Source organism: Podarcis tiliguerta, assembly GCF_965153285.1.
Source record: "Podarcis tiliguerta genome assembly, chromosome: 12".
Taxonomy (NCBI): domain Eukaryota; kingdom Metazoa; phylum Chordata; class Lepidosauria; order Squamata; family Lacertidae; genus Podarcis; species Podarcis tiliguerta.
Genome location: NC_139545.1, coordinates 59,296,499 through 59,321,642, shown reverse-complemented (window position 1 = coordinate 59,321,642; position 25,144 = coordinate 59,296,499). Strand labels below are relative to the sequence as shown.

The 25,144-nt window shown below is 51.6% G+C and overlaps 2 protein-coding genes across 3 annotated transcripts in view; both read right to left on the bottom strand.

Annotated features, from left to right (window-relative positions):
* Positions 1–25,144, bottom strand: part of LOC310660898 (uncharacterized protein) — a 561,482-nt gene that overhangs the window by 455,315 nt on the left and 81,023 nt on the right. The window lies entirely within an intron of this gene.
* On the bottom strand, positions 905–24,135 carry SUSD2 (sushi domain containing 2). 2 transcript variants are annotated; one of them, XM_083406277.1, is made up of 14 exons: positions 23,911–24,135; positions 21,671–21,872; positions 18,807–18,958; positions 17,211–17,378; positions 15,435–15,606; positions 13,347–13,548; positions 10,285–10,370; positions 9,918–10,186; positions 9,187–9,330; positions 8,281–8,439; positions 5,782–6,033; positions 4,372–4,644; positions 3,208–3,390; positions 905–1,553 (listed from the first exon to the last, which is right to left on the bottom strand). In XM_083406277.1, the coding sequence occupies exons 1-14, from the start codon at positions 23,978–23,980 to the stop codon at positions 1,474–1,476; spliced, it is 2,412 nt and encodes an 803-aa protein (XP_083262403.1). In that variant the 5' UTR covers positions 23,981–24,135; the 3' UTR covers positions 905–1,473. The 2 variants fall into 2 exon arrangements, with proteins under 2 accessions (XP_083262403.1, XP_083262402.1); XM_083406276.1 differs by having other exon boundaries at positions 21,671–21,875; positions 23,911–24,134.

Genomic DNA, 25,144 nt, shown 5'->3' with positions numbered 1-25,144 from the left:
CGGCTTGCCATGTAAGCCATTAATCACCTTTGGCTTCTCTCACCTGTCAGGTGGTTTTAGGAGTGGCTCCCTTGAAATTACTTCAAGGTAGAAAGAAAACATTACATGCCACAGTTTAAAGAATTGCTGTTTTCGCAAAGCAGTTTTTTAAAAAAGACGTTTTGGTTGTGAAGGATCTGAACCCAGTGTGTTGTTTGGATCTTAGCTGGGATTCCTGCATTGCAGGGGGCTGGACTAGATGACCCCTGGGGGATCCCTTCCAGCCCTCCAATTCTGTGTTTTTGAAGAGGATCTGGACTTCCCTCTCTGCCTGGGCACTGCTTGTCTTTTGGGCCACTTTGGTGGCTACTCATTTCCTTGCAAGACAGGCCAGGGCTCCACTATGATCCCTGAAGTCTGTTGCTACATTATAGGACGATTATTTCAGCCTTGAGCAAGAGTACCTCCTTTTTCACTCTGAACTCCTATGGCAAGATCCAGGTGAGGCTGTCTTGGCTGCCAAAAGCAAGTACAGCCAAACCTGGGTTGTCAAACGTAATCCGTTTTGCAAGCCTGTTCGGCTTCCGAAATGTTCGACAACTGAATCGCGGATTCTGATTGGTTGCAGGAGCTTCCTGCACTAAGTGGAAGCCATGTCAGACATTCGGCTTCCGAAAAACGTTCGAAAACTGGAGCATTTACTTCTGGGTTTTTTAGCGTTCACAAGCCAAAATGTTCCAAAACTGAGGTGTTCGGGATCCGAGGTTTGACTGTCAATGCAAAAGCTGTTGCTTTCTCTCTTGTAATGTTCCTGCCCAGAGAGTGAATCCCACTGTGTCCCTTTCCAGCAGGTCTTTGGTCTGCAAACACAGAACCTCTAAAACCCCAGCAGAGAGCCTGCTGGTATAACAGAACCACCTAAAGCCCCGGAGGCAAACAGCATTTATTGTCTGGCATGAGCATCCCTGGGCAAGAGTCCGGTCACCAGGTAGAGGGCCTGGAGACCCCGAGAGGCAGGGCAGGGAGAGGGAAGAGCAGACCAGGACATCGCCCAGGAACCAGGTGCCTGAAGAAAATCCAGCCAGAACTTGATCTCTGAAAATGCACAGAGGACCAGAAGCCCCAGCACCCTCTCTCCTTCCTCGCTGGGTCCCCATTTCCACAAAACCACCACTGGGTGATGGTTCAAGCCTGGAAGGGCACCCTGTCCACCACGGAACCCCGGTGCCGCCCTCCCCCTTGGGCTCTTGCCCACCCATTTTGCTCCCTTGGTGTAGAAGTGGCCATGAGGTCAGAGAGGAAGTGTCCTGGGAGACAGAGGTGGCCACCCATCGGCCCCTCCGTGATGTTCCCTGGATCCCTGGAGTCCAATTGCACACGGATATATTTTTTGACAAACAACAGCAAAAATCTGCAGGTTTATTCCATTGCAAGCCAAAGGCCAGAAACGCAGCTTTGTGGCTGCCTCTGCGGGTCTTCTATGCTCCAAGGAGGCTAGATGGTCCAGCGGGTGGCTGTCAAGCTCAGGAAGCCCAGGATGCCAATCGTGGACCCCCAGGGAAGTGTCCTGCTCCCTGCAGAAGTGGGGGGAGACAAAGCCAGGCTCAGCCCAGGGGTGCAATGTCGGGTGAGATTGCCCTCCCTGCAGGTCTACGTGAGGCAACCAAGCCCAAGCGGCAGCCTTGCTGTGGTTGCTTATTGCATTTGGGAGCTGGGGGTGGCAGGGGGCCTGAAGAGCTCTGCAGGGGAGACTCCCTGCGTCCTTGCCACCTTTTAAACCACAGTCCCCCCCCTTTTGTATTAGTGGAGCAGGGGGTCAAAGGGAGAGGCAGGGGCTGCCCTTGAAGAGAGCACAGGGGCCAGTGGGTGCTGAGTGTGAAATAAACACCATGCTCTTCTTTACAAGCAGAAGTTACCCAGGAAGGAGGTCTCCACCCAGTAAACCCCGTTTGTAGGGTCCCTGCTCAAGCTAATGGACTGACACAAGCAAGCATTGGGGGGTGGGGGGCTCTCTCAGGCACTAGCTTAGAAAATGGCACTTGGCCACACTACCCAAAATGCACTGGGGTTGTCCTCATGAGAGACATGCCCGGTGCATGGACGCTTCTGCCCAGGCCAAACACATTGGGAGTGTATGTGGCCAGCTGCCCTGGCCTCTGACCATTGGACAGGCTGGCTGGGTCTGGTGGGGGTTCTAGGCCAACAACAACAACAACACACACACACACACACACACACAGTCGAGTTTCGCTGCATCTCAAATCAGGGGTAGCATTTAACTGGAAAGAGCCATTGACACAACCTTAGGCTTCCTTTTCTTCGGAAATTATAGCATCTGCACAATTCTGCAGGGGGGGGGGTGTTGGAAACAGGGAGGAAGCCCTGAGCCTCCTCTGGTTGGGGAGGGAGGCAGGGAGGTCCACAAAGCCGCAAAGAGGCTTCTGCAGGGAGCTATTCGTCCCCATGGCCTCCAGAGGGCAGCCGCCACCTCCCTGCGTGAGCCTTTGAGGCACTTTTGAGCTAAGGAGGAGGCAACTTGGCAAGCAGAGCAAAGACGCTGCCCTTGGCTTCCTCCGAGAGCCGTTTGACAGTGGGACAGACTCCCTCGGAAAGCGGCAGGCTCTCATTCACTGGAGGTTTTGAAGCAGAGGTTGGGTGGCCCCCGCCAGGGATTCTTCAGCTGCAATTCCTGCATTGCATGGAGCTGGATTGGATGGCCTTTGGGAGGGCCCCTTCCAGCTCTGAAGTCCTACAATTTAGTTCTGTAGGCCTGGTTGGAGGGTTGTCAGGTCCCAGCAAGCACCACAGCTACCGGCCGTTCTCCCTTCCCAAGCCAGGACAGGGTGCCCAAACTTTGTTCAAAGAAGGCCAGATTTGATGAACTGAATATGCGTTGTTGACCTTTTTTAAGAATTGAAGTTGAGCTTTTTTGTAGGATTTTACCCAGGAGATAAACTGCCACAGGGGCCGGATTAAACCGACCGGAGGGCCGGATTAGGCCCCTGAAACGGACTTTGGACATGCCTGCATTAGAAGAAAACCGCCCTGCTATATTTTTCATGGGTTTCCAAAGCACTTGTAGCAAGCAGACTTCCTTCCCGCCCCAAATGCAAAGTAAAAGTGTCTCTTTGGTTGGGGGCGGGGAGAGATTTAGACTTCTGCTGGTTCAGGGCCACAGCGTGTGGATGCAAAGCACCCCATAGGAATGGGGCTGAAGGGATCGCCTACCTGCATTCAGCTGGCACTTGGTGGTGCCGCCTGACCAGAGCCCGTCCTCCTGGCACGTCCTGGCTGCTGATCCCTCAAGGTTGAACCCAGGACTGCAGTCGAAGCGGACGGTGGATCCTGCTAAGTAACTGGTTCCATTCTTTGTGCCGTTGGAGGGGGGAGCCAGCCAGCCACAAGAAACCACTGGGGGAGACAAAAGCGGCGTCTTTAGGGCCATGCAAGGGTGCATCTTCATGGCATGGGAAACCACGCTGGGAGGAGAATGGCCGGGGGGCGGGGGCAGAGACCAGGGCCTCTTCCGATGCCTCTGCCGCTGCTCAACTTCACAGGCTCCCCAGGAAGAGTGGCTGCCTGCCAGGGTGGGCTTGGCAGAGCATCCTCCTGCCTGGGGGGTCTCTCCCTCCAGGCTCCCTGCCTGATCTGCTTCTCCACAGTGGAATGGGGGGAGGAGGGGATGCGTGAACCCTGCTAGCCCCCTCCCCAAAGAGACTGTCCGTTTGCATTTCTTATCATTTCTGATGTGTAGAGATCTTTCCTATTCTAATTAGTTCAAGGGGGCATGGGAAGTTTCTCTGTGTGAAAGAAACAAGCAGAAGGTTCCTGATGTTTGGGTTATTCCTTCAGAGAAACTGAGTACAGCTGGATTAAACTGGTCCTGTTATCTCTTTCAGTCAAGGTCATGCTGACTATAAAAGTAAGACTAGAAGGAGCCTGGGTTTCACTCTTTTCTATCTCTGAATATGAAATTCAGTTGGCTCTGGTCTATTTTTTGGGAATCCTGCAACATGTTTAAGTTTTTGCTCTGCTAACTGTACAATGGAGCTCTGCTATGGATCAATATTGAATAGGATTTCAATTTCCTCTCTGCCTGTGAACTTGCTTGCTCCCAGCCATTCAAAGCCCCCTTCTCAAGCTCTCCCCAAGGAAGCAGCTGGATTTGCAAGATCTGAGGAATGGGGCATGAAAAGAGGGGTGGGTGGTGGCCAAAGGGGGTGGTGAGGTGAAATAGGCCCCCTGGGGAGTCAGGGGTAGCAGAAAGAGAGAGGAATAAGAGGGGGGAAAGTGGTCTCCCTTCCCCCGTCCCGTTCAGGCACCTGGCAATTCCTTTCCCTGTGACCCTCCATCGGATCCCCCCTTCCCCGGCTGAGCTTGCCCTTGACTCACCCGGCTGCAGGCTCTCCTCTAGGTGCTTGTAGATCCGGTGGGACCACCTGGTGCTGTTCCCCACCGCAAGGTCTCTTGTCGTCAGAGCGTCAAACCTGCAGAAAGGGTCCGACTGGCAGAGTTGGGCCGCTTCCTGAGTGAGGGGATCGGTGGGATCTTCGGGGGCCCGGAAGACGGGCAGGAAAGAGGGGTCATGCTTTGGCCCGTAGAAGAAGGTCTGCAGCAGGAACTGGCTGTCGTAGGTGAAGAGGGAGGTTTCGTTCTTGACGGCCCCTGAAAAGACAATTGGGGAGCGCTGTCATTCCCTTGAACCAGACCAACCTCTTGTAGCATCTAACCAGCATGTTTAAGTCTAATTAGTGCATGAAGGGGTTAATGCCATAGAGTAAGCTGTCCTTCTAGGTTTTGCCCATGTCACTTCCCCTTACCTTAGGAGGAAATAGGTAACCAAGCCTTTGTTCCATCTGTCTACTTCAGTGAATTTCAGTGTGTGAGGAGGTGTGAGTTGCTCCAGCTCAGCTGCATGGCTTTAACCAGCCTATTTTGTTCCAGACAAGAATGGAGTCTGAAACTAACGTTTTCCAATACCTGTAATTTAGGAACTTTTGCCTCTTTGTAACTAAACTACATTTCACTGCCTGCAAGTCTTTTTTTCTGACTGCTATATGGAAAAGCACATTTTATTTTATATTTTTAATTAAATTTCCATACCACACTTCATCTGAAGAGATTGTGAAACTGACCTTTGGAAAATTTGTAAGTAAACTATTTTTAACTTACCAGATATGTTGTCTTTTCCTATGCTAGGGGAAGAGGGAAACTTTGGAGATAAACTTTCTAAGGGGACATTTTGAAACTCACCAAAAAGGGCACATTTTAAGTCCCTCCATCGTACCAGCCAGGTGAGGGGGTGGGAGACCTGTCCATTCACCTGGAGGCCACTGTCAGAGGTCCTACACTCTGGAGCAGGAGAAAACAAGCTTGCGCCATCCTCCATGAGACAATCCTCAAGATATTTGAAGATGACTATCGCATCACCTCTGGGTCTCCTCTTTTCCAGGCTAAACATACCCAGCCCCTTCAACCACTTCTCATAAGACTTGGCTTCAGGACCCTTGATCATCCTAGTTGCCCTCCTCTGCACACCTTCCAGCTTGTCAACATCCTTCTTAAATTGCAGTGCCCAGAATTGGACACAGTATTACGGGTGAGGTCTGACCAAGGCAGAAGAGAGTGGGACTATTACTTCCCTTGATCTGGACAATAGGCTTCTGTGGAGGTAGCCCAGAATAGCATCAGCTTTTGACTCATGTGAAGCTTGTGGTCTACTAAGATCTTTTCCTAGCCAAGGGCCAGACCGGCTCCTCTCTCTCTGCTCCTTTCTTTGGGAGAAGCTGAGCGCTCACTTACAGTCTGCGCCAAATGCAAATAGCTCTTCTGGGGTGCATCTGTTGGCATCTAGGATGGTCCCATTGCGGAGGGTCAAGTCGTCCCGGGGGTTGCCATTCATGACCCCAAAGAGCCCCTGTGTGTGGTTCAGGAACTTTGCGGGCAGCAAAACAGTCAGGCTCAGCATCCTCCCCGCCCTCCTCACTTCGACCCCGACTCCCGAGGAGAACATGGCAGTGACATTCAGCCCAGGTGCAGTGGAGAGAAAAAGACCTGCCAGGGAAAGAGGGAAACCAGGTAAGTGTAAGTATTAATATTATGGGGCATCTGCACAGCACAGCAGGGGCTGCAAACAAATCCAGCGGGAATGTTTGAAAATGTTTGCATTCATGACTCCATATTCCATGCAGCACCACGTACTGGTTTGTGTGGGAATGTTCAGGGATTCAGGAGAGGATATATGGTTTGATTATAACCTTTCCAACTTGTGTTAACAAGTTCACAATTTTAGCAGAGTAACATTCACCTTTTAAAACTTCGTTTGCTCAGGCTCGCTAACTGTTATGGTATTTCCCCCTTATTCCCTCATAAAAGATAAGACACGACTATACTATACTATAAAAGTATAAAAAGAGTTTACTCACATTCTGTTCACAGTTGGATCCCAGAAGGCAGACTTAGCTTTGAAAAGTAACATACACCTGGAAACTATCTCATAATGAGGCAGTCCCTTTGTCCTCTCTTGGCTGGAAGCATCTTTGGCTAAGCAGATGTTGCTTCTTTGATGCATGTAGTCAAAATAGAGAGATGGCTGCCCTGCCCTGTGCTTTTGTCGTTACCTGCACAGGTGAGGCCACGCCCACCTGGGGTCACATGCAGAGGAAGTCTGTCCCAGCCCAGAGGGAAACAGGAAGTTTACCTGCTGGCTGGACAAACATTCCTCCCCATGTGCAAACATGTTCACTCTAGGAATGTTGTACTTGACTGCTCTTCTGTTTCACATCCCACAGTTTGTTGAGAGGCAGTTGGGAAGAAGATTTGGTTTTCTCCTCCATGACTCAGTTCTGCTCTTCAGGATTCACAGAATCCAAGAGGGACACCGGTCATAAGAACCTAAGAACAGCCTCCTGGATCAGCCCAGTCCAGCATGCTGTTCTCACAAGGGCCAACCAGGGGCCCATTATGGGAGCAAGCAGGATTCGAGCACAAGAGTGGTTTGCAGCAGTTGGGATTCAGAAGCATCGCTGCCTCTGACTGTGGGGGGCAGAGAAGAGCTCCATAGTTCTCTCCACCTCCATGAATTGGTCTATCCTGCAGTTTGCTTGTTTTGGAGCAAACTTGGCTTTACATAATATTGACAGGCTTATTTGGTTGCATTACCAAGGTGTCCGCAAATGTGACATGAAGGCTGGAACCATCAACTCTTGCAGACGCCCCCAGTGCCTGGAGACAGACAACAAGGTCATGTATCCACAGCAGTGGCCAGAGGAGGGATGACCGAGAGAAGAAGCACCATGGTCCATCTGCAGCAGCACAACCAGGCACCTCCCTCTGCCCCAGCTGCAACAACACCTGTCTCTCCCATATCAGCCTCCACAACCACAACAGGAGCTGTAACCTTCCAACGGTTTCACTCCACCCCCAAAGGCTCACTCCTCCATTGTCTCCCAAGACAGATGCCAACCACCTATTGGGTTGCAAGGCTTCTTGGCCTTAGATTTAAATTCTGCAGAAGTTTAAGTTGTACGAAACTAGGAGGAACCAAGAAGGGGGCAGTGAACTTCTCCTGGAGGCATCTGGGTGGGCTTTGTGGGAAAGAAGATGCTGGACCAGCTCATCGGCTTTCCTTGGTTCTTTGGTTTTTGTGACTGATACAGAATTTTAGAACTGGAAGGATCCCAAGGGTCATCTAGTCCAACCTCCTGAAATGCAGGAATCTCAGCTAAAGAACCCCTGACAATTGGCCATACAACCTCTGCCTAAAACCCTCCCATGAAGGAGACTCCACAACCTCCTGAAGGAGAGGTTCTGCTATCGAACAGCTCTTACTGTCAGAAAATGCTTCCTGATGTTTGGTCAGAATCCCATTTCTGGTCATTTGAAGCCATGAGTTCAAGTCCTGCCCTCCAGAGCAGGAGAAACCAAGCTTGTTCCCTCTTCCATGTGACAGCCCTTGAGATGTTTGATGATGGCCATCATATCTTCTCTCAGTCTCCTCTTTCCCAGGCTCAACATACCCAGCTCCTTCAACCGTTCCTCATAAGGCTTCGTTTCCATTCTTTCCTCCTTGGTTTCTTATCTTAACTCATTAGTATTATCATGAAGGCCACCAGAGCTGGGCTCCAGCTGACATCCGTGGGCTAACCTGAGGCCCTCCAGACTTTGATGGACTCCAGCTCCCACCTACAGCCCTGGTGAGCAGTCAGAGGCGACATGTCTTGCCCCCGTGCTTAAGCAGAAAGGAATCACTTGCAGGGCTTCTGAAATCCTCCCTGGCCAGCCCCGCTCTCCATGTCTCACCATTCAGGTCCATCCAGGTTTGTTCAGAGAAGTTGAGTGCCTTCTGGTTGAGCAGGACCTCCAGCCCGTCCGAGCGCTCCGGGATACGTATCTCAACCACATCTGAGCGATTCTCCTGCATGGCAACGGCAGAGAAGCCCGTCACCTTGGCCTCAGTTCCTGCCAGGCAATTGCAATCATCAGTGTGGTGCACCAAGTCTCAAGAGACAGAAAGTGACTTGTTTATTTCATTTTTAAATCTTATGCTCTACAATTCTGACCAAAAGGCCCCCAAATCATCTTCTATCCAAGTTAGGAAACAGGAAAAGCCAAACAGCATTAGAAACAACAGTGGAATTTAAACATCAATGGGCTTTGGAACCACAGAAGGTTTGGGAGAAAATAGCAGCTTTAACCAAATAGGCAAGGCAGGAGGGTCAAACCTGCACACACACACACACACACACCCCCCGATGTTGCTGGGCTCCAGCTCCAAACAGCCCCAGCTGGCATGGCCAATGGTGAGAGATGACGGAAGATGGGAGTTCAGCAACATCTGTAACCCCCTTGCCAAATGTAAAATGCCCAACAGAGTGGCTATATCCCACTTGAGAAGGGGCGTCATAATACTGGTGCCACCACTAAAAAGGCATCCTTCTTAGAGCTCCTCACAGAACCAGCAAAGGGGACCTCGAGCAACACATACCCCAATTTATCTGAATTTACAATGTGGGACCTATAGATGATGCTTCTTAGCATGTCCCCAGGTCATTTAGGGCTTTAGAAACCCCAAAATCAAGCCTTGAATTGAACGTAGAGTTTCAAAAATCTGGCATTTGGAATCACAATATTGCAGAGTTGGAACAGACTCAAAGGGTCTTCTATTCCAACCCCCTGAAACGCAGGAAAGGAGACAGAGGACCTCACCATTTGACAACTTGGCACGGTGGGTTCTCCCTTGGATGCTCAGGGATGTGAGGCCGGATTCCAGCACAGTATATTCTCCAAGGCCTTTGAAGGTGAAGTTAGTCCCGTCAAAAGTGACAAAGTGAGGATCTCCAAAAGCTGAGGCTGTTCAGCAAATGCAAAGACAAAGAACACGCATTAAGAGCACCGTAACGGAGACTGACCAATGTAGCATGTTGAGTGTCAGGGCTGGCATGGGGTTCTCTGGGCATCTGTACCCAAATGGGCCACCTACCCCCTTTTCTAAGTGGCTGAAGTAGTGGGGGGAAGAAATGAGCTGCCATTGGTTGGCCTCGGCTCCAACCCAGAACCAAACTGCACTGGTGAAGGAGGGCCCAGACTTGCCCTGAGGAAAGTCCTCCGCCAGGGAACCATCTCTGGCCAAGCCTAGTCCTCTCCTAAGCCTTGCCCTACACAGTGGCATAGCAGGGGTTGCAAATGCCCGGGGCTGTGCAGAAGCAGGTGGGTGGATGGGAGGGAAATGAATGGAGATCGTGGGCGCATTCAACTGCATAATGGCATCTGCATCACCCAGGAGCCAGCCCATTTCACTGTCCAGTTCCCTCGCAAAAATATACAGCTCCATCTAATTAATTGGGTGCCCCCAGCTTGGCATTGATTTGCCTCCCCCCCTCTCTCTCTCCTTGTGCTATGGACATGAAGAAGGGCTGAGTGAGGTCAGGAGAACATACCAACTCTGGGGGGACGGTACTTCCTGCAGCCACTGGAGGGACGGCGGTTGAGGTAAGTGGGGCAGTTATTGGACCACAAGCAGCAGTAGTAGAAGCTGATGACATCATAAATCCAGTGGGAAAAGCCAGGGACCCTGGGGGGCTTTTCGTAAGGGGGAGCCCCCCAGTCGTGGCCTCGGTCCGGTGTGCTTCCTCCGACGGAGTCTCCGGTGAGGACCTGGGTCCCTGCAGCATTGTAGCAGCACTGCTGCCCTGAGGAGTATCGTGGGCTGGAAGAGAAGGCGAAGGGACTCAGAGCCCTTTCCACAGAAGGTGACCGGTCTTGGCCACTGTGAGTCCGGCCTGCAGTGCACCTGGAGAGACTTACCTGGCCTGAACCCCCCGGACACAGTGCACTGCCCCCTGGTGGTAGGTGCAGATGCTGCCCTTCTCGATGTCACACCCGTAGTCAGTCTGGAAGGGAGAGAGCAGAAAGAGGCTGGTCAACTCACGGGTGCCCCCTCCCCCGCTCTTAAGCCCCACCTGCAGATTATTGTAGCACCTTTTAGCAAAAGGGCCTCAAGGTGACTTAAAACCAAGTCATGAAAGCCGTAAAAGAAGTCATGAGTTATCTGCCAGAATGGTCATCTTCAGAGGTGGTTCTCAAAGCAGACCTTGGTCAGACCACACCTGGAATACTGTGTCCAGTTCTGGGCGCCACAATTTAAGAAGGATGTGGGCAAGCTGGAACATGTGCAGAGGAGGGTGACCGAGAGGATCAAGGGTCTGGAAACTGAGCCTTATGAGGAATGGTTGAAGGAGCTTATAAAATGAGACGGGAGAGATAGGATAGCCATCTTCAAATGCCTGCAGGGCTGCCATATGGAGGATGGAACAAGACTGTTTTCGCCTGTTCTGGAGGATACGACTCAAACTAATGGATTCAAATTACAAGAAAGGTGATTCTGACTATCAGGAAGAACTTTCAGAAAGTAGGAGCCTCAGAAAGTTGTGGACTTTCCTTCCTTGGAGATATTTAAGTAGAGGTTAGATGGACATCTGTCATGGATGCTTTAGTTGACATTTCTGCATTGCAGGGGGTTGGACTAGATGACCCTCAGGGTCCCTTCCAGCTCTATGAAATCCTGAGATGCCTGTGCAGGAAGCAGCCTTGTGTGGTGCTCAATGGATGCTGTGTATCCCACAGGTGCCCTGGTGAGGACTGGGGGTGGCTGTGGGAGGAGGCAACCCCTGACCTGGTTCCAGAGCTTGCCTTGTGCCTGAAAATGATTAAGCAGCTGGCAAAAAGTTCTGGCAGGACACATCTGTGCCTTGTGGCTGAAGTTTCTGAGCAGTCTGCAAAGGCAGTCCCATTCAAGTGGGTAGCTCTGGGTGTCCCCAGAGGGCAAGTGAGGACGTCCAAATCCTGACTGCAGCAGCTGGGTGCTGGGGGCCACGAGACGTCCAGGTTTTCTTGGCACCTTTCCGGGAGGGTGTTCGCCCATATCTGGTTCCTGGAAGGAAGGAAGAAGTCTGCGGCAGCTCCCTAGCTGGGGATGAGCCCAAAGCTCCAGGGAGGCAGGGAACCAGCTGAGCCTGTTCTCTGAAGGGCAGGCAGAGCAGCTGAGCTTTCACAACATGGGCTGGTGCCAGTTTCACAGCTGGCTGGAAATCATAAGGTTTGGGCATCACAGAGACCCACTCTCAGGGCAGGGATCGCAACTCACAGGCTGGAGGAAGAGGAGGGGGTGTTGAGGCAGAGGCTGCCCAAGGAAGGACCTCTAAGCAGGGAGGGGAGTGAGTCCTCTCTTGCACAAATGTCCTCTTGCATCATGTGTGGAGAGAGAGCAGACGAACCTGCGGTTGGGTGCGGCCAAGAAGGTTCTTTACTCTTTTGCTGGGAAATTCCTTGACAGTTCAGGAAGCTGCCTGTCAAGGCACAGATCACCAGCCCACCTGAGCCTCACTCCCAGAGCACCCAGTCCCTCTGCACAAAGGTTGGGGTGTGTGGGTGTGTTTGTGGGTGTGAGTCTTTATGGCCTGTTCTGGAATCCCCTGGCCCAGATCTGTGGTCACTTTTTTTGCTGTCTGGATTAACCACAACAAGTGGGGCAGTCATAAGAACCTCAGAAGAACATCTGCTGGATGAGGCCGGTGGCCCATCTGGTCCGGCATCCTGTCCTCACAGCGTCCACCCAGACGCCCATTATGGGAAACCCACAAGCAGGATGCAAGCACAAGAGCAGCTCTCCCCACACCTGTCTGTGGGTTTCCAGCCACTGGGATTCAGAAGCATCGCTGCCTCCAGCCCTTGAGGCAGGACACATCCAACCTCTGCGTTAAAACTTCCAGGGAAGGAGAGTCCAGCACCAGGGCTGACCTTGGGGTCTGCCATGGACAATCTGGATAGAGGGGAGTTTGGGAGGCGCCAGCTGGGGAGCCCCCAGGGGAAGAAAGCTCAGAGCCAGGGGACTGGGATGGTCAGTGGGAGAAGACTGGGAAGAGGAGTGTCAGAAGCTGAAGAGGCAACAGGTTTTACTGAGCAGGGAGAGGCTGTGGCAGAGAGCGGGGGGGGGGGTCAAGAGGCAGACTCCAGAACATGGGTAGGCAAACTAAGGCCTGGGGGCCGGATCCAGCCCAATCGCTTTCTCTATCTGGCCCACGGATGGTCCGGGAACCAGCGTGGTTTTACAGGAGTAGAATGTGTGCTTTTATTTAAAATGCATCTCTGGGTTATTTGTGGGGCATTGGAATTCGTTCATTTTTTTTTTCCTTTCCAAAATACAGTGGTACCTCTGGTTACATGCGCTTCAGGTTACAGACTCCGCTAACCCAGAAATAGTGCTTCAGGTTAAGAACTTTGCTTCAGGATTAGAACAGAAATCATGCTTCGGCAGCGCGGCAGCAGCAGGAGGCCCTACTAGCTAAAGTGGTGCTTCAGGTTAAGAACAGATTCAGGTTAAGTTCGGACCTCTGGAACGAATTAAGTACTTAACCCGAGGTAGTCTGGCCCCCCACATGGTCTGAGGGACGGTGGACCGGCCCCCTGCTGAAAAAGTTTGCTGACCCCTGCTCTATTGGGTGGAATCCAGGATCACGGAACTAAGGCAGGCATAGGCAAACTCAGCCCACCAGATATTTTGAGACTACAATTCCCATCCTCCCTGACCACTGGTCCTGTTAGCTAGGGATGGTGGGAGTTGTAGTCCCAAAACATCTGGAGGGCCGAGTTTGCCTATGCCTGGACAAGAGGAAGGAGTCTTAGGTTGCTGGGGAAGGAACCAGGGAGGAGTCTTAGAGAGCAGCGGGAAGGCGGGGACCTTCAGTCCTTGCAACTGCTTCATTGGGGCAAGACCTACTGGGAAGGGTTGCTGTGACCACTAGGCCTGCGCTGTTTTCTTTGCCCCACCCTGCCACCCCAGCACCGCAGGCAAGACACAAAGGACCTACGTGGAATCGCCCCACGTCCGCCCGGGCCTGTGCCAAAGTGCAGGGGCAGTCTGGGATCTCGTCTAGGAAATTGGGCAGGCCTGTCTCCAGGGCGTCCCACTGGCGGCACTTGGCTGTGGCCCAGGCGGCCGGGTCCTTGCGGAAGTCGTCTCCCAGGTGCCAGGCCAAGGCGTGCTCCGTGCTCCAGATGGCTGCCACGTTGCTGGAGGAGGGGAGCAGAAGAGAAAGAGTGTGGGGTGTCATCTGCTGGAGCAGTCAAGTACAACATTACCTGTTTGCCTAGAGTGGACATGCAGGGGAATGTAGGTCCAGCCAGTTTCAACTCCCTGTTACACCTGGCTGGGGCATCCTTCCTTTGCATGTGACCAGGAGGAGGGGGTGACCTTTCCAGACCTGGTAAAAGGCCAAGTCACACAGCCACCTTCCTCTCTTCAATCTTCTTTTTTGTCCTGCCAACTTCCTGATTCACCTGGACTCGACTGCTGGCTGCCAGTCAGCAGTCTCCCAGGTTATAATAATATTATTATTATAATAATAATTTATTATTTATACCCTGCCCATCTAGCTTGGTTTCACCAGCCACTCTGCGCGGCTTCCAACAGGATATTAAAAACACAGTAAAAGATCAGGCAGGAAAAACTTCCCCAAACAGTGCTGCCCATGTGGGGTAAACTTGTTTGCACATGTTTTCAACTTTAAGCCTTGAGCCTGCCTTCATGGATCACACTGTGCTCGGCCTGATCATGAGTAACTACTTTTTGTTACTTATGAATAAGACTGTGGTGTCTTTATTCTTTTAAGAGGGCTCAACCAGGATCTTACCAGGAGTAATAGATCTTAAGAGATTCTAAGGAGTCTGCAGCCAGCTTCCTGCTGTGTGATAGGAGAATGCACTCTGCTATATGAAGAAACTTGCTAGCGCGAGTTAGGAAGGATAATATTAATCAATATATCCTCTCCTTTTACCCACAACATTCCAGGTTCAGTCTTGGCCGACTCTGGGGTTGCAGCGCTCATCTCACTCTACTGGCCAAGGGAGCCGGCATTTGTCTGCAGACAGTTTTTCTGGGTCATGTGGCCAGCATGACTAAGCTGCTTCTGGCGAACCAGAGCAGCGCACGGAAACACCGTTTACCTTCCTTACCTATTTATCTACTTGCATTTTGGCGTGCTTTTGAACTGCTAGGTTGGCAGGAGCAGGAGCAGGAGCAGGGACCGAGCAACGGGACCTCACCCCGTTGCGGGGATTTGAACCACGAACCTTCTGATCAGCAAGTCCTAGGCTCTGTGGTTTAACCCACAGTGCCACCCGCGTCCCTCAGGGAAGTTACCTAGCTTTAAAAATCATATAAAATCAACTCCTTTGCCAGTTTCCTTCATTCCACCCGCCAATTTGCTTCATTGGCCAAGGACTTGGAAACCACTTGGTCCCCGCCATAATCCCTCAAGCGGGAGGTCACGTACTCACAGGAAGGGACTCATAGGTGTCAATCGCTGGGCAAAGGCACTCCTCCGGACTTGCCCAGGTGACCAAAGTTCTAATGTCCTCTTGTAGTAGGTGCTTAGAATGTTTTCCCCAATACATAACCTGTATCCGCCTGTTGCCCCAACACATTCCTCCTATGTTCATCATGTATAACCTTCCCCTTTTCTGATGTAGCAATGATGTAGTGATGATGCTGTACGAACTGTATTCTGGGATATGGTGGGAAAGTTTTAAAAGTCCTTATCACCCCATCCTCGGGGTTCAAAATTCATCTTTGAACCTGTTGCGCAATAAACTTTGGTCTGCCGCTATTTGCTCCAGCTGGCGGCTGGCCTCCTTCCTTTATTCCGCAGGGACCAGCTGGGGGACTGAGCAGCCTCACACCGAGATTTTTCCGTAACACCACGAAACCACATGCCGCAAAAGCACAGTTGCTTCCTAGCCCAACCCGAGGCATGTGCTGGCAGCCCCCCTGAGCTCTCTCGCAACTCAGAGACTGGGGTGCCTAGGAAAACAAGACCCTCCCCATCATGTGAGCCCCAGGAGATTGCTGTCTGGCTGGCGGGAGGACACAGGCCCCCTCCCAAGGGTCAGTGACTCACCTCTGACCATCGGAAGAAGCAGCGGAGGAGATCCTCAGAGCCCCCACTTCCCAGGCAGAGTACTGAGCCGAGGGGGCTGGCAGGAAGGTAAAGGCTCCCGTGTTGGTCAGGTTTCTCTTCAGGGTGTAAAGGTATTTCCACTCCGCCACCCAGGAGCTGGAATAAGGCTCACCTGGCCGGGGGAGGGAGGAAGAGTTGACATTAGGATGAGCTTTCTGAAGGTAAGAGCTGCTCACCTGCAGGCCGGACTCCCTCAGAAGGCGGTGGGCTCTCCTTCCTTAGAATCATAGGGTTGGAAGGACCGAAGGGTCATCTAGTCCAACCCCCTGCAATGCCGGAGTCTCAACTCAAGCATCCATGACAAATGGCCTTGGAGGTTTGTAGACAGAGGTTGGCTAGCCACCCGTCATAGTTGCAGTTCCTGCATTTCAAGGGGTTAGACTAGATGGCCCTTGGAGTCCCTTCCAACGCTATGATTCTCGGATTCAATTCTTCTTATTATTATTTATTCATTTTATATACCACCCTTTATTGAAATATCCCACGGTGGTGTGCAATGTTAAGAACATATTTTACGGAGCATGATAATAAAAGCATAATAATAGACAGCATACTAATAAAATAATAACAGTCCCCTCCACCCCCACACATTTAAGAGGCTATAGATGATTTAATGTCTGAAGGCATAATAATAATAATAATAATAATAATAATAATAATAATAATAATAATAATTTTTATTTATACCCCGCCCTCCCCAGCCAGAGCCGGGCTCAGGGCGGCTAACACCAGTAAAATTACAGTAAAATCATAATGGGGGGGACCCATTTAAAATACAGGTTAAAATGCAATTTAAAATGCAGCCTCATTTTAAAAGTGGCCCATAGATCAAAACCGTAAGGGGAGGGAAGACATAAGGGCCAGACTTAGTCCAAACCAAAGGCCAGGCGGAACAGCTCTGTCTTGCAGGCCCTGCGGGTTCCACCAAGTCAGGGCCAGTACTGAAAAGGCCCTGGCCCTAGTCGAGACCAATCTAACCACCTTGCAACCTGGAACCTCCAAAATGTTGTCATTTGTGGGCCTTAAGGTCCTCCGCGGGGCAGACCAGGAGAGGAGGTCCCGTAGGTAGGTGGGTGCTAGGCATCATGAGTAAAGTCCTAGGCATGAGTAAAGAGGAATGTTTTTGCCTGGCTCCTCAAGACATGTCATGATGGCACCAGGCGAGCCTCTCTGGGAGATCATTCCACAGTCAGGGAGCCACCACAGAGAAGGTCTGTTCTTGTGTTGCCATCCTCTGGACCTCTCAGGGAGGGAGGACATAGAGAAGGGTCTCCGGTGTCAAGCGCAGGGTCTAGGTTGCTTCATATGGGCAGATGCAGTCCTTAAGGTATTGAGGTCCTGAGCCGTGTATGACATCCCACCATGCGCCACTGAAGGTTTTACTGATATTATCATTATGCTATGTTAAACATTGTCTTGTCAGTTCTGAATGAATGAATGAAATCAGCCCCATCTTCCCCCTATTATTTCAGATGAGACAAAGGACCAGCTTCGCCTGCTCCCAGCACTTCTCAAAAACAGCTGCCCCACAGAAGCCCAGAAGCTGAAAATACAGCCGTCTCCTGCAAGAAAGATGCCCCACAAATGAGCCTGGACAATGTTTTATTCCAAAAAGGGTCAGTTTTTTATGGATCCAGATGCTTCATTCTGCACAAGCTTAATATCTGCAATTCCCCACTCATCACAAGACCCGCGTGGACACAGGGAGAGCCTTACCTGTTTCGTTATAGCCCCAGACTTCGACATTGACGTGGCTGGCTTGAAGCGTCCGATGGTTCCAGGTGACCGTCAGGTTCCCCCCGGTGCCAGGTGTGCCATAGTACTGCCACTTGGTTTCATTCACCAGCGTGCTTTTTTCCGAAGGAGACACTTTGCCGTGATGAACTGCATGACGGAGCAAAAAGTGGCAATGGTGAGTCACTTGTTTTGCACAGCCCTTGAGCAAGGGAGCTTTTGTTTCTTACTGGCTGAATGATGCTGATGTTGTGGGGTGTCAGTTGGGATGATGCCCTGAGTCCTTCCCCATTCTTGGGGTCCTGCACCCAGCGATGGTTAGAAAAAGAGGGTTCTAAACCAGTCAGACTAGGTTCTCTGCAAGACAAGGGCCTTTGCAGGCCATGGAAGTGTCCTTCTCAGCATCCCAGAAGAATGAGTCAGGTTGCAGGAGCTACAACTAAGGGATGGGTCTTCTGGGCTAAAGGGTGGGCCTTGTGAGGAAGGCCCTGATCTGCCCACCGTTCCTCCAGGCCAGTGTGCCAGTGGACGAAACAGTGGATGTATGATTTTTGTGGTTCATGCTGTGGCCACAGACATGTGATCTGATGGTGAATTTGGGGTGACCCAATGCAAAAATCCTGAGGATCTATGTGGACCTGTGCTTTGTAACCACGTTTTTGCGCCATTGTGGCCCCATGAAACAGTGGGTGGGTGGTTTATTTGGTACCAGCTGTAGCCATGGACATGCTATGTGATCTGATGGTGAATTTGGGTGACCCAGTGCAAAAATCCTGAGGATCCATGGGCTTTTACCTCCCCCCTCCCAGACAGCCTCCTTTATCTCTAGCGTCCCTTATCTCTCTCCCAATCCCACCAATCAGCTGCTTCCTTTCAACACTCCCTTCCCTCTTGTTTGCCTTAGTGTCTTTTCCTCAGCTGGAGCAGTTTTTTGCTCCACCTTTTCTTCTAATTTCTCTCCTTATTGCTTTAGTCTTCCTGTTTCCTGGGTCCAAAGCTGGAAAAGCACGGTCTGTTGATGCTGCGAGATGCTTCATCTGATGCTCAGCTTGTATATGTATGTGTAAATAAATAATATATCCTAAGGACACCACAATCTCTACCGAACCTCTTTCCAAGGAAACCAAACTCTCAGTAAAGCTCAGAATGCTAGGAATGTCTTAACACTCAAACACAGCGGTGGCCGGTAACACTATTTATGGCATGCAAAGAAGCATCCCTGAAATTCTTCGTTAAGAGCAGGCCATGAAAGCAAAGAGGGACATAGCAAGCCCCAGACCTCCTCAGGCAGCCAAGTCCCTCCCAGAGCTGCGTATGACTTATTCTAAACAGCAGCTCTGCGAGGCAGGAAGCAGCAGAGGCAGCAAGGCCCAACATTATCGTCACCACCCACATTACATCGTGACACAGTTTCAGCCACAGCAGAATCCCTTCCCAAGTGCTGGAAATGAGGGCAGTTGCTTTGGGAACACCCAGCCCTCTCCCTCCAGGAAACAGGCAAAGGCAAGCAGAGGACAAGGTACGTGGAGACAGAGCTCTGTGGAGATCAAGGAACCTGCAAACTGGAAAACAGGTCACCTGACACCCAGGTTGCCATCCAGGGAAATGTCCGTCCGCCATCGCTGGAAATCTCCAGCTTCAGGATCCCGATCTGGTAGAGCAAGGGGGAGATGCAGTGGACTCGGCCATCTCCAGCCACGTAGCCACGGGTCTGGACTGACCCTGCAAACCTGTCAAAGAGAAACCACAGGGTGACCCAAAGGAGGAAGGGGGAAAGTCGGCTTGGAGGCCCTGGGTTCAAATCCCACCACCTCAGCCGCTTAATTCCTTGGTGGCCCTGCAGGCCAGGTGGACGGTCAGTGGGCCACTCTCCCAGCTCTCCCTCCGCCGTTTCCTTCCGGCATTTCAAAGCATGATTGGCTCCTGCCAAGGCCAGCTGGAAGGAATTGTTTTATAAAAGCAAAAGGGATTAAGACGGCAAGCAACTGGAGATGTTCACGGTGCAGTATGACCCTAACAGGCAAGAACAACAATCGGCACTTGGTGAGATTCACCAAAGACTGATTGAAAGCTGACATTCAGTGCTGAGGTGTCAGGTTACAGCTGCAGTCTGGCAGTCCTTGGTTTCCAGAAGAGATGGCTAGTAGGAAAGACTCTTTGGGGGAAGAGATCCCAGTGGAGGAGGAGGAGGAGCAGCTGCCTCTTTAGGACAGACAGATGACCTCAGGTGTCCCCAGCTGCATTGAAGGAAGTAGTTACAAGACCTTTCCTAAAAGAAACCCCTGCCCTTGAACCTAAGGGAGTGCAATGGCTGTTGACTGGAGGAAGGGGTTTGTGTGGAGAGTTACTAGACCACTTCAGGGTCTCCTGAATGAGACTCATTATCAAGATCCATTTCAACCTGATTCGGGATCTAGTTTTAACCCTGGTTGTTCCATCTCTATCTGAAGGAGCGATTCCAGAAGTCAGTTGGTGCTGGGGAATTCACTGGTTGACCCCACCACCATTTATACTCTGGAGTTCTGCAGGGTCTCATCCTGTTTCCCATACAGGAGCCATAAATTTGTCCCTGTTGCCATTCATGTTGTTAGCTTTGGCCCAGTTCTCCAATCTGTCAAGCGTGGGAGGATCTGCAGCCAGATCACAAATGCATGAGTCAGAAACGTATCTTTTAAACTTGGGGCAGGAGAAGGAACAATAGAAAGCAGACTTTTCTTTTTATCTCTTGTCCAGAGAGTGCACTGCATTTTGAACCAGACTATGGACTTTTGTAAATTTTGAGGATTCTTGTCTGCCTAATTTTCATCACTGTATCTGCTGAATCCTGCCAAGTCTTCTGATGTGAGGAAACTTTTATATTTTTCTTGTTTACTTAAACAGCCTGAGAGCGATTTCTTTGTTAAGAGGGAAATGCAAAAGGGGGGAAATAAATCGAGCTCTGCCCAAGCACCCTTGGATATCATAATTATGCCACATTGTGCAACATTGTCTCTAGAAGCTGCACACAGATGGCAAATTAACTCTGCTGAAATAGGTATTTGCATTCTTACACAAGTCAGAAGAGGAAGAATAATAAATAAAATGTCCTCTCCTACTCATCTAAACCCATTCAACATTATTGTTGTATTGAATTCTGGTTCTGTCTTCTGCAGCATTAGCTGCCCCTCCCAGTCTGGTGTCATCTGCAGATTGGATGAGCATCTCCCCAGTTCCTTCATCCCAGTCATTTATAAAGATGAAGAACAGGCCTAGGACAGAAACCTGCAGCACCCCACTTTTTCCCAGGGTGACGAGGAACCATTAATGAGTGCTCTCTGGGTTTGGTCAGTCAACCAGATACAGATCCACCTAAGTGTTACCTTGTTCAGCCCACATTGTATTATCTGCAGGAATATCCTGGGGGACTTTGTCAAAAGCCTCACTGCAATCAGAACAAAGAGTCTGTTGTTTCAGGTAGGGGGAAATGAAAGATGCTCCAGCGATGGGACCTGGGATCTCCCAGCCCTGGGAAGATATTTGGGCCCTGCCCTGTTTCAAACAGGAGCACACACAGATCTCCATGGCAACACTGGCGATGTGCACTCTTCCCTCCCTCTTATTGGTTTTCATCATGAGTTCCCCTTTCTCACTGCTGCAAACCTGTGAGGAGCAGGTCTGCCTGGAAAGCAGAATCCCTGGCTGTGAGCACCTGAACATTTGCTCTTCATCCAACGTGCTCCCATTGCTGTTTTTTGGAACCAGGTACACACGGGATCAGCCGCAACCCACCTCTGTCCTGTAGTTCAAGCATAGGCAAACTTGGCCCTCCAGATGTTTTGGGACTACAGTTCCCATCGTACCTGACCACTGGTCCTGTTAGCTAGGGATGATGGGAGTTGTAGTCCCAAAACATCTGAAGGGCCAAGTTTGCCTATGCCTGAGTAGTTTCTTGAGAAATACTGCTCTGTACTTAACTTCGTAGTTAAGCTGAAGTGCAGGACAGGCCCACCCATGAGGCAAGGTGGGGCAGTTGCCTCAGGGAGCAGATCTGGGTTTGGGGAGCTGGTCACCTCCTCCGTGCCCCTCTGCCATGCCTCCCACCCCACACGGCCTGCTCCTTTCCGGCCTCCTTTTCCTCCAGGCAGTGGGGTGTGTGAGAGAGTGTGGCAATGTGGGTTTTTTTTGTCTTTTTGCTGAGGTGTGTACACTTGTGGCAGCCCCTTCACATGGGCACGTGATGGCTTCGCAAATAAGAATTTTGGGGAAGGGGGATTGCAGAGCTAGGGAAACCCAACAGCTCATGCAAATCCAGAAAAGACCCTCCCCCAACAGCATATGACCCGAAATGCAGTGGGGGGGGGACCCACTAATGTGTGCATTAATGCACACATGCATCCCAGGCCAAGAACAAGCCCAAGTGCCTGTGCCATGAGCTACCAATCCTTCTGGAAATCCCAGCTCACCTGCAAATAACGGTGGAAGAGCCGCTGAAGGTCACGTTGAGGAGGGTAAAGTCTTTCCCCCCAAGGAGGGTTCCTGAGTAGGGAGAGGCGCTCAGGCAGAATTCCCAGTAGTCGGGGCAGCAGATCCCCAGGGACTCACAGGTTGCGTGGCAGGAGCAGCTGCTTCGAGGGGTCCCACAGTGACCAGAGCAGGAGTCTTGGGCTACTGGTTGGGAAACCGGGAGGAAGTTGAGTAAGGTCTCCGCAAGGGTTGCCTCCTTTGTGCACCAGAGCAAAGGGATTTCCCGGGGGGGTGGGGGGGTGGGGAAGCTGTCCTCCTTCCTCCAGCTCTCACTCGGAGACCTGTGTTTCTTTCAATGGGTGGTCAGCTGAATGCTCTGAACTAGGGCTGGCCAGTGTATCAATATATCATCCAGAACCGGTTTGAAGTCCATATTGTGATATTGGTTTTTGACCTGGGAATATATCAGGAATCATGATGTGTGTGAGAGTGTTTGTGTCCTATGCAAAAAAAATCACAGTGTGGGGAAAACTGTGAAGCCAGCCAATGACTCTGCATAGCTCCACCCTTATTTCAGACATTGTGATATATCAATATATTGCAAGGCTTAGCTGGTGATCTATTGTGATGTTGAAAACCAGATATCGCCCAGCCCTACTTTGGAGGAGGGACTGTTTCCTCTTGGCCTGGGAGAAGCTGGGGTGTGGGGGGTGTGAGGGGTGTTTGCTTGGCTTCCTTCTCCCAGCCTGAAAATCTCCCGGAGAAACCACTCGTGGCCTTTGCTCTTCCAGGACACCTGTGCTCTCTGAGCACCTGCTACCTTTCGACTGAGGTTAGGCAGCAGCCGCCTTCCGCCTTTCTTGAACACGCACACATGCGCCAGGCCCCTGAGCTGTGGACGGAGTTGTGCAATGCACGTTGTCCCGCCTGCAAGCCAAGGCTGGGCTGATGAGGGCAAAGTCCCCCCCCCCCCCCGCTTGGTGAGGGATCCAAAGATTACATGCAAACCTTTGGTCTCTTTTCCAAGCCATTTGCATGGGACGTTCTCCTGGATCCCCCTTTTGGGCCTTGTTCCACTGCTCTCAGAGAATAATACAGCTGTAGAGTCCGAAGGGACCCAAAGTGTCATCTAGTCCAAACCCCAGGAATGCAGGAAGGAATCACAGCTGGTGTGAGTTTGGGGGGTGCCCCTATCATGACTCCTCTCACAAATGGCTTCTCCTCCCCCCCCCCCCCCGCTGTCTCAACAAGCACACCATTTAGGCTCATTCAACCAGCATGGGTCCAGGTTGTGCTTCCCTTTTGCCACTGGGAACATGTTTCTGACCGGAGACAGTTTCAACCCTTTCCTCCCTGCCAGAGACGCAGGTGGCACTGTGGGTTAAACCACAGAGCCTAGGACTTGCCGATCAGAAGGTTGGCGTTTTGAATCCCCACGACGGGGTGAGCTCCCGTTACTGGGTCCCTGCTCCTGCCAACCTAGCAGTCTGAAAGCATGCCAGTGCAAGTAGATAAATAGGTACCGCTCCAGCGGGAAGGTAAACGGCGTTTCTGTGCGCTGCTCTGGTTCGCCAGAAGCGGCTTAGTCCTGCTGGCCACATGACCCAGAAGCTGTAGGCCGGCTCCCTTGGCCAGTAAAGTGAGATGAGCGCCACAACCCCAGAGTTGGTCACAACTGGACCTAATGGTCAGGGGTCCCTTTACCTTTACATCTGCCAGAGCTGGGGTCCTTTGCATGGCTGGCCACTTACTGGCTGCTTCAGCCTCCCACCCTGCCCTCTGCGGCAGCACCTTCCTCCCAGGACTGCCTCTTGCTTTTGCAACACATTTCCCCACCACGACCACCCGAGTCCACGGGAACCCCACCCCCCTCCCCAGGCTGCTGCTGCTGCTACCCAACCGCCTCTCTGAATCTGGCCGTGCCAACGCTCCTTGGCTGCCACCCTCCCTCTCTGGTTGCCCGGGGGTGGCCCTGAGCTGATGGCGAGGAGCCCAAGAGCCCCATTCCATCCCTGCTCTGGATTAGTCCCAGGAACAGAGGAAAACAGAAGGAAGCCGAAAGGGAAGAGCGAGAACAAGCTCGACTCCTCTGCCCGTGGTTTGGATGTCAGTAGCATCAGGATACGGCTGCGCGCTCAGTCCGCCCACCCAGCCTGCAGTTTTATAACCCGGTCCACCTGCTGGAACTATCCTGTTTCGGATTAGACGCGAGACGGAGCCGAACTGCCCTTGAACTTACCTGATCCCAGTAAAACAAGGCTGCAGAAGACGACGAGGGAGAAGGAGGCTCTCCTGCAAATCGGAATCATACTTTGCTTGGGGCGTTTTATCTCCCCCTCACGCTGTCCTCCCGGGTGGGGAGGCTCTTTGCAGATCTTTCCCTCGGGAGGGAGAAGAGATCCGAGCAGCTCAAAGTTTCTTGAGGAAATGTTTACAGGAGGGAAGACGCCGCAGCGGGTCACATTCCTTCGCGCTGCCAGGCACGCCTCCCTCTTGCCCAGATGTCAGCAGCAGCAGCAGCAGCAAAAGCAGACCTGCCCGGTGCTGAGGCAATTGCGAAGGAGCATGGCCTGCTCCGCGCTTGCTCCCTTTCCCGCAGGCCGGCCGAGAGGGCTCTCCTACTTTCGCTGCTCTGCCCTGGCATTTTGGAGGCAGGGTGTCCCCGAAAGACAGTGGAGCAGTTTGCTTGGCTTTGTTTCACTTCACTTTAATTATAAATATATCCAAGAAACACAACACACGTGGGAATTCCCGACAGCAAAGTCTCTTGCTCCACACATAAGAAACAGGCGTTGGAAAGGAAACGGGAACGGGGGGAATCAACACACAGAAACCCCAAATGCAGAGCCCTGCTGTGCTGGGAAAAGAGAGCTTTCCTCGTCTCTGACACCCCAGCAGTTTATTTCTAGTGCAAAAGTCCATAAATGTAAATAGGTAGCACCACCAACCTCTCCCCCCCCCCCGCCCCCTCCTCCGCCACTTGTTAAAATCTGGATCTTTTATTCATTGACATGACAGAGGCGGAGGAGGTCCCATCTGTGGCCACGCGCAAGGCGGCTTTTTCTGCGCCAGCACGCCCCCCCCCCCAGGGACCCCCTGGCTGCCCCAAGAGCTCGCTGAGACCCCACTCTCTTTCCTTCCACTCTGCTGACAGCCAGAGGAGACTCTCCTGTTGATTCCGTAGCTTTGTGACTTGAAAAGTGGGGTGCAATTATCTAGGCAAATAGAGACACAACTGCAACATATGCATTGCGGGGGGGGGTTGGACTAGATGACCCTTGATGTCCCCTTCCAATTCTGTGATATGCCTCCCCTTCCTGACCCCATCACTGTTTGAAGATTTATCCTTATTCCGCCCCTATCCCCCAGTTCTATGCTGCAATCATTTCTTCCAACATTCATCCCCAAGATTTTTTATTTTTGTTCACTAAGCCCCTTATACAGATAAGTGGAAGGTTGGCATCTGGCGCGTA

Coding starts and splice junctions, on each gene's coding strand:
- SUSD2 (XM_083406276.1), bottom strand. CDS start 23,980: ATGATTCCGATTTGCAGGAGAGCCTCCTTCTCCCTCGTCGTCTTCTGC. Junction 17,379..18,806: donor GATGGCAACCTGGGTGTCAG/GTGACCTGTTTT, acceptor TCCGTCATGCAG/TTCATCACGGCAAAGTGTCT. Junction 1,554..3,207: donor CAAGTGCCAGCTGAATGCAG/GTAGGCGATCCC, acceptor CCACTTCTGCAG/GGAGCAGGACACTTCCCTGG.